Below are 8,583 nucleotides of genomic sequence, written 5' to 3'. Positions count from 1 at the left end.
CAAGTTAACTGTGAAAACGCTCTGTGAAAAATACCTAGTGGAACAATGAAGAAATGGACTGTGCTTTACTGTGTTCCCATAACGGATGCTTTTGAGTTTGATTATGTTGAAGATATGTATGCTGTTGTTTCAAGCTGTTACACCATGGCAAATGACCAGTGGCAACCGAGTGACTGATACTTTGAAAATAGCCACAGTTTCAGTGGCTGCTGTTCTGAAGAAGGCATGTGGCTTGAAATTCTTTTTTTGTTGTTGTTGTTTGTTTTTTTTTTTTCTTTTATGTATTGTACTCTGTATTCTGAAAGCATCTCTCTTATTTTTTCCCCTGTGTGTGTGTGTGCGTGTTCCAGTGACTTTATAACATGCAAGACACTGATGCCAGGGGGAGCACCCCTGCTTTCCTCCGGCCTCAGAACGGGAGCAACCACAGGTCTTCGGGGTACGTCCCGGGGAGAATTGCCCCTCTCCGTCCCCCGCCGCCTGCGCAGAGTCATGCTGCAGCCGAATTTACCTCTGCGAGACAAGAAGCCCGGACGAGACTCCCGTCCTTACCAGTGGATCAGCACCGCCGCCAGGCAGAAGCCAACAGGCATAAAAATACGCTCATTTGTTTTGCCATTTCTAGCCTTTCGCTTTTTGTTGCACTGGGGATTTTTTTGGGAATAGCTTCAAAATATGCTCCAGATGGTAAGTTCTTTCGCAAACAAAGTCATCCGTAAAGTTATGGTCCCTGTGAACGTAATTCAGTAATTCAGCATCAGGATTAGTGTTAAAAGTTAAGTGCAAAAATAGGATGTTTACTGCAATTTTAACATGGAGAGAAGCAGTGTTTGGGGGCTAAGATCAGCTCCTTTTTATGTTGTCAGTGTTATTTTCATATGTTTTTACTGTGAATGATTTGTTTACTTACATGAAGCAAAAAGGCATAGCAGTAAAAGACTACAGGTGAGGGGGAAAGAAGTGTGAATGTTGTGGAAGTGTAGTTATTTTTGTCTGCAGAAGAAGCTGTCTGATACGTTGACGAATTGCAGGCAAAATGAAATCCTGTCTGTTTAAGCAGTAACTGAGGGAGGTAGAGTGTTCAAGTGAAAATATTTAAAAATCTGCCAGAACTTATACCAACAGTATGTGTTTGCTTTGTTTATACACAAATTGGGCAGGGACCTTTTTGATCTGTCAGCCCAGACTTTTTTCAGCTTATCTTAGGAAACTGGGCAACTTTCATGGAATTCGGAAGACCTCCCAAATGTGTCAGTGTCATAAAGTGTGAACAGGTGATGTGATTAACCACTGATCACTAAGTATACATCCCTCTGGCCAAATACTGTTAGGAGTTGCTATGTGGTGCGATTGCTGAAGGTTGGTAGTATAGATCAGAGCATGGGTTGTTTTGTTGTTTGTTTGGTTTTGGGTTCTGTTTTTTTTATTGTTGTTGTGGTTTTTGGTTTGGTTTGGTTTTTTTGTTTTTTTTTTTTTTTTTTAGGCAGAAGTCAGGTTTCTAAAAGCTAAACAGGGTTGTGAATTGAAGCTCTTGGCTATGGTAACACAACAGACTTACGACTCCTCCCTCGGTGGCTTTTGGCATAGTAACTCAAAAGATTCAGTTTCCAAAGTCAATGCAACACAGGCTGAACAAATTAGATAATCAATTGAAGATTTCAGATGGCAGTACAAAATGAACGCATACATCTAGCGGGAACACTCTTGGTGGTGGCACCCTCTTCTTCGGTGAAGTTACTGACTTTTCCTAATAATTGTGAAGGAAAACAAAAAAACCCTGAGGGAGTAGTAAATGGAAAGTTATTGCAATGTTGTGATCCAGATCACTGGTAACAGGGGTACATATCTGCAGTAAGTACTTTGGTTGCAGACAAGTTCAAGAGAAGGCTGAAGGGTGACTTATCCAGTTGACTATGAGGAGTACTCTGGGGGGAGGGGGGGAACTTTGATACCAATACTTGAACTTTTAATTAACTATAAGTTGTAGATTTTCATGGTGGCCTTAGTAGAAGTGAGGTGTTATTGTGTGCTGTGGGATACGTAAAATAGTCCCTTTATGCTTTAAAAGCCGATAATGTGAAGGAGATGGCTTGTCTTTTTGAAAAGCGTAAGTGGTTTTGGAATGGTTTTGCTTCGTCCGCAGTAGCTCATTCCAGAGGCATTGAGTTCTGTGGATTTTTTGCACTGAATGCATGGTTGGCAGATGGTTGATGGATCACTGGGGGTACTGGGGATATTGCAGGAAGAGTTGCTGAGACCTAGTAGTCGGGCTTTTTTTGTCTGCGTTAATGACTTAAGTAAGGGCTAAGGAGCAACCCAAGGTCATGACTGCTTTCCTTCAGTGTCCCACTGCTTCTCGATGAAAGTCAAGGCCAATTTTCAGCATCAATTGTTGCATTGTGTCTTTCTGCAGTTTCCCTGTGTTATCCTTTAAAAAAACCCAACGTGCACCTATAGAATCCTTTGGAAACCTTGACACTAGAGAAAATCCTACAGGCACCAAGGAAAGTCTGTCTGAAACTTTCCTCTTGCAGTATTGTTGTTGCAATAACTCCCCAAAAGTCACCCAACAGGTTGATATGTTAATATGCTCAGCTCCAACCTAGCACATGTGGTACTGCAGCCAAAGACACCAGTTCCAGCTAGGCGTATTCTTCTTGAGGGCTAATTGGAAATCCATATTGTCAGTACTTTTGATGGCTGTTTAAAAGGCAGTGGAGGGAATGTGAGACTTAGTAGTAATTGCGTGTAAATCCTAAACCTCCGGCATACCTTCCCCAAAGGGAAAATGATACTTGTCTGCGTTTCTGTTCCTGCCTGTCAGCTGGTTTCTTTTTTCCTCCTTGCTTTTATCTTCCTGTCATCATTTTTTTTTTTTTTTTTTTTCCTAAGGAGTCCTGAACACTGGAGATCAGGGAGAGCACTGGAAATGCAATTTCCTTCCCCATTTCCAGGGGCTTGTGCTGCAGGGTCAGGATGACAAGCTGGGGAGGTTTTCAGGGAAAAGTTCTGCTTGGCCTTTGCAGCTATCGGCTGGAGCTTGCCCAGGGTAAACAGGATCCTTAGAAAATTTAGCTGCCAAACTGAGATAAACTTCTGCTGAGCATAATATAACACTGATAACTTTTTCCCAGAGGCCTTAAAAACTCCAGACTTGGTGGCTAAGCAGGTAGAAAGCAACTATTTAACTACATCTTGAGAACTGTTTCCTGCCTTTCTCCTGCCAAACTTCGTATCCTCGCTCCAGCACATGGAAGGCTCTAGAATTTTATTTATCTTTTTTTTTGGCGGGGTGGTTTTTCGTGTTGTTTATTTTTTCTCCACCATTTGCAAAAATATCACTTTTTCCCCTCCACCAACTCAATTAGAAGCGACAAAACCTTAAGGAGAGCTAACCCATTTCTACAAAAATGCTATGAAGCAGAGGCTTGACTTGAAAAATTTTCAACATGAGTGGTTAAATTTGGCAAGGCCATAACTACCTAACATGTTCTGGTCTATGCTTCTGTTTTCATTTAACCTTAACTGTAGAGGCAATGCCTGTGGTCTGTAAAATATAATCAGTAATTTTGGAGGTAACATATGGTGAAGTACTACATATTTGATGTTTCCCTGCACCCCACTGCAATTGCTAAGGGAGAATTTCAAAATATTTTTGCTGAGCACATCTGATCTGCTTGCCAAAAAGTTGATCCACCGTGCTTCAGAAGCGTGCTTGCATTGTAGGGGTGCCTATTTCTGATCCTGATGGCTTCCTTGCTGGATTGTAATGTACAATAGATTTAATTTTTATTTTTTTTTTTTTAGTTATTGTGCTATAACTCTTCTGTCTGAATCAACAGAAAAAAATACGGTTACTGGATCTTTTCTTCTGTGAATCACGCTAAGCAGAAACCATCAGGTTGCTGACTCATGATTTCCTCACATTGCCCTTTGCTACCAGCCAGGAAATATGTGTTTATTCACAGTGCTTGTGTGTGTGGCGTCTAGGGGAAGGGGTTTAGTGACTCTGCATGAGTCAGGCAATAGGCTTGCATTAATCCGGTGAGCGCTCAGCAGTCTTGCCGATTGCAATGCTTCTTACTTTTTGGCTTCCCCTCGTGTCTTGAATTTAATTTTCTAAATGCTGTTTTCTTAGGGTCCCCCCAAAAGATTTTCTTTTGTTTTTATTTTTATACTACTGCTTGGATGCCTCTTGCCCGTATGCAGTCCTACTAATTTTTTCCCACTGGTAGTCAAATCTTGGTTAATGTGGGTTTCCTGAGTTGGAAAGGATTTGAAATGTGGAGAGTAGCTCCAAAGGAAAAACATTTCTGTCAGCAAAACTAAGGCTGGCTTGTGTTAAACTTGTGGATAGGTTTCACTTTCTTTAGATTTTGCAAGAATGGGCTATTGCTAATAGCTTTTTGCCTCCAAAGTTGTATTGCAGATGTGTGGGTGCTTTTCTCCAGAAGATAAGACGTGAAAAGGCTGGTTTGACTGTTACTCTCAGTTGTGCTGCTGACCTGTTTATGTTGGCATCTTTTTGGTTGTGTTTTGCTTAAGAAAAATATTTGTTCAGTCTGGCTTTTCTTTTGGTAAAAAAATCCAAGTTATATACTTCCCATTTCTGTTTTTGTAGTATGTCTATGCTGCTGCATTGCTCAGCTGCTTAATATGCTAAAGATGTGTGTGTTGTGAGTGCCACATTGCTGTAACTTCACCTGAAATCACACAACCCTGTCACTTCTTGCTGCTGCTTCTCCTTGTCTGGCCTCGTGGTATGGTGGTGTTCCCTGTGTAGCGCCCGACCTTCATTAGGGTTTCAGAAAGGATTGCATGAGTCTCTGTGCTCGCACGGTTTGTAGCCTGATACTGAAGCTGACTTCCTAAGGAGTACAAACCATGAGTTTAGACCCAAATGTCTTGTCTCCCAGGAAACTGCTCTAACCAGTAATGTGTTATACTAAGGTTGTCTTGTCCCTCTTTATCCCTGCCCTACAAACCCACACTGAAAGAAGTGATTTGGATGCTTAAAAGCAAGAAGGGGTCAGCCTTTCTCACACAGGGAGAGACCTTGAGGGAGATGAGATATAGAGGTGCTTTACAACCATGTTAGCTTGCCTAGGACATCCAGTGCTCGGTATCACTGCTGTGGGTCCGAGTGCTTCCTGCTTACCTCTCCTCATCTGCTGGAGTGGATGTAAAAAAATCTCAAAAAAATGAGATCACGTTCAAAAGTATCTGTTGTCAACAGTATATGTTGACAGTTCAGTCTGTCATCATCAGTAGCTTAAGTCAGTATAAGAATGCCTTCTCACCCGTGAGAGTTTAGCCACCTTCCAGGTGTCTTTTTGGCTGCTTGAATACAAACAGTAGCATCAGTTGCTGCAGTTGTGTAACCAAAGAAGGAGGTGGGAATCCTTTATGGGTGATCGACTCTGGCTTGCTCATGTTCATCCTAGTGCTGCCTTGATTGATGTGATTAATGATGCTTGTTTTTCAAAAGCTGAATTTCACATTGCATTGCAGAGAATTGTCCTGATCAGAATCCTCGTCTTAAAAACTGGAGCCCTGGAAAAGATCCTGAAAAGAGAGTTTTTATCAAAAAAGGGGATTTCTTTCGTCTGAACTCAGACGCTACAGTACACTCTATAGTTATACAGGACGGAGGTATGAAATGGCAAGATAAACGTCATGCTTCAGTTTACTGCATAGTTTTTACTTTTGTGATTACTTGAAAACTGTATTGGAATTTTATGTTGCAGCTTATTGACCAGTTACCCCACTTTTACTTTTCAGCCTGCTACCAGACCAGGAGTATCTTTAAAAAGTTGAATAAACACTGTAGAGTCTTTTCAGTGGAGCATTAATGTGGTTTTCTGTAGGATATAGTAAAACAAGACTTGTACAAGATCTGATTGTCTTCTGATGGGCACTGTGGTATGTTAGTTCTACCAAAATGGCAGGAAAAATAGAAATAAACTGGCCAAATTCTTAGAAAGATAAATCTCAATTGGTAGGAGTTACTTTCCTAAATTTTCTTAAACGTATATGAGTGTAACAGCTTAATTCATGGATGTGGAAAATAAATCTGTAATTTTTCTCTTGTTCGTATTGCAGAACTTGAGTCTTTGAGTCTGTCTGAATTTTGCTTTCACTTGCATAAATATTTCTTTTTCCTTTTAGGGTTACTTGTTTTTGGTGATGATAAAGAAGGTTCTAAAAATATTACCTTGAGAACTCGATTTATCCTGATAAAGGATGGTGGAATGCTTCATGTTGGAGCAGAGAAATGCCGCTATAAATCCAAAGCAACTATTATTTTGTATGGGAAGTCAAACGAAGGTGCTGATGTGCCAGAATTTGGCAAAAAATTTATTGGCGTGGGCCCTGAAGGAACGCTGGAGTTGCATGGGCACCAGAAGTTATCATGGACTCTTCTGTCAAAGACTATGTATTTCTCAGGGCTGGCCTATGGTCATTATACATTTAAAAAGAATTTTTCCCGAGGACTAAATGTGAGAGTGATAGATCAGGACACAGCAGAGGTTTTGGAAGTGCTGAAGTTTGATACTCATGAATTTTCAGAAGAAAGCTTGAAGCTCCAGAACTTACTGAAAAATGGAAGTCCTGGTCGCATTGTTGCTATTGCTGTGGGAGATTCAGCTGCTAAAAATCTACTGGAGGAAACCAGAGTGACTATTCAAAATCTTCTGGGAAGTAAGTTTGTCAGAGGATTGAGTTACAGGTAATTAATTTATTTTCTGTCTTGTGCTGACTAGAGATTAGATACAGATTCTGTGGCCTTTGAGAGATTAAACTTTGCAGTGTCTGTCCTTGGAGTCTTCAGAGGATTCTCGGTCTTTCATGTAGTACTGCAGTAGTAGTATTCAGTGTGCAGTATTTTGATAGTGCAGAACTGTGTGAGGAACTCTTTCTCATTCAAACACCCAGATAGAAAACAGTTGCTAGGTGAAGCTTTTAATGTATGTGACTTTGTTTCGAGGAGCCAGGAATGCCAAGCTAGAAACTGAATACGGGGAAGGGATGCTAATCCTGTATATCAAATGGTATCTTACTCATACCTATGCACTGCTGAAATAAAAGTACATTACCTCTCCGCTGATTCTGCAAGGGAACAGATCTGTAAAAATATTTTGTTATTGAAGTATACTTGTGAGGTGTTCCTCTGTCTCTTGGCCATTCTTTTCAGTAGATCAGGGTTTGGATGGTGGGATAGTAGAAGAGGTATAACAGTAATTATTAAAGCAGGAAATGCAAACTGCTGTGCCGTGCATTTAGTTGTTGCAAATGACACGTTGCGGTGTATGTTCTGAACTTGGCTTTGTGCTGCACAGGGTTAGCAAGACAAGCGAAAGGGACACCAAGTCTCCCAGCCAAACTGTCAGTCCGTTCTTCAGCTTCCATTGAGGTGGTGTTGTTCAACCTGTTTCTGTTTTCCAGTATTTTCCAGGAATTTGGTCATTTAGTTTTTCCGTTCTATTCTTACCCCTCACTGTCCCCCAACATCTGGATTCCAGTTCTCTTCCTCCCTCTGCTTTGGCAGAGGTGGGCTGGGGCGTCAGTCAGGATGGCGTGTTCTGACCTCAGTTCCCGTCAGGAGCATGTTCGTGTCAGTGGCGTTGTAAGCATGTGGTCACGGGATGCCCCTGAAGCAGTTTGGTCAGAGATGCTGAGACCTGGATGTCCTGTAATAGGTACCATCTCCTGAAAGATCGAAAGACCGGCTGTTCATGTCGTGGGGCAGCCAGCCCCAACCTGGCCTGGAGGTGTGGGTTTCTGGTGGTGGGCTCTGCCCCTTATCTCCACGCCGGTTTGTCTGACATGAGGAACCTCAGCCTACAACTTTGGAGAAGCAGACTTTCTTCCTTCACTGCTGAACTGATTCTTGTCTGTTTTCATTAGTCGGTCGAGGCTCTGTAAGCACATAAAATTGGCACGTTCTGCTGTGGAGGATGGGCGAGAAGTTGTCCCCCAGTGCTAATGGAGGAAAAGCAGGGTTGTCTCTGTGAAGCTAGCGAAGGATATTTTGGCATGGGGGTGAATACTCAGTTACATCCCCCTCCTCTTCTGCCTCTTCCTGCAAAATAGCATGCATTAAAAGATCTTGATAACTATTTTAAATGTTGGTTTGTGAAACGTTCAGCTTGTGTGCTGCTGCTGCTGAAAAGCTGGCCCAATATGTGCTATTCCTGTGAACAGGCTGACACTAAATGGTTTCATTTGGCCTGTTAGTCCCCATCATTAAGAACATCATGAGGGCACTGAAATAAAGGCAACTGGATTTAAGGTGGTTTTAATATCTGCCTTTGAATCAAACGTTAGCAACAGACTACAGTCCAGCTAGCTGACTGTTTTCATCTGGGGTGAATGATTCAACTTCAATGACGCAAAATTGTTCAGCTTTTTAATAGATGATCTTGACTACTTCGTCTGCACACATAATTATGGCATTACAGAGCAGTGAAGGACAGCAAAATAGTCTTGTTTTTTGAACTTGGTGGCAGCTTTCTGTGGCATGTGGTATATTTTTCATTTCTAAAAACTTGGATGCCTTGAGCAGAGCTGTAGGAAGGGGAA

The 8,583-nt window shown here is 41.7% G+C and overlaps 1 protein-coding gene across 1 annotated transcript in view; it reads left to right on the top strand.

The window, feature by feature from the left end:
* Positions 1 to 362: 362 nt before the first annotated feature.
* The window catches only part of CEMIP2 (cell migration inducing hyaluronidase 2), a gene marked incomplete at both ends in the record, with an annotated part of 37,402 nt that continues 29,181 nt past the window's right edge, over positions 363 to 8,583 (top strand). Inside the window, 3 exons of the mRNA XM_082497405.1 lie at positions 363 to 687; positions 5,512 to 5,652; positions 6,169 to 6,730. Coding sequence (XP_082353531.1) covers positions 363 to 687; positions 5,512 to 5,652; positions 6,169 to 6,730 — 1,028 coding nt within the window. The remainder of the gene's footprint in view (positions 688 to 5,511; positions 5,653 to 6,168; positions 6,731 to 8,583) is intronic.

Source organism: Vanellus vanellus (genome assembly GCF_965231255.1).
Source record: "Vanellus vanellus genome assembly, chromosome: Z".
Lineage (NCBI taxonomy): Eukaryota > Metazoa > Chordata > Aves > Charadriiformes > Charadriidae > Vanellus > Vanellus vanellus.
Note: the sequence above shows the minus strand (reverse complement) of the source record. Positions and strands in the feature narration are given on the sequence as shown.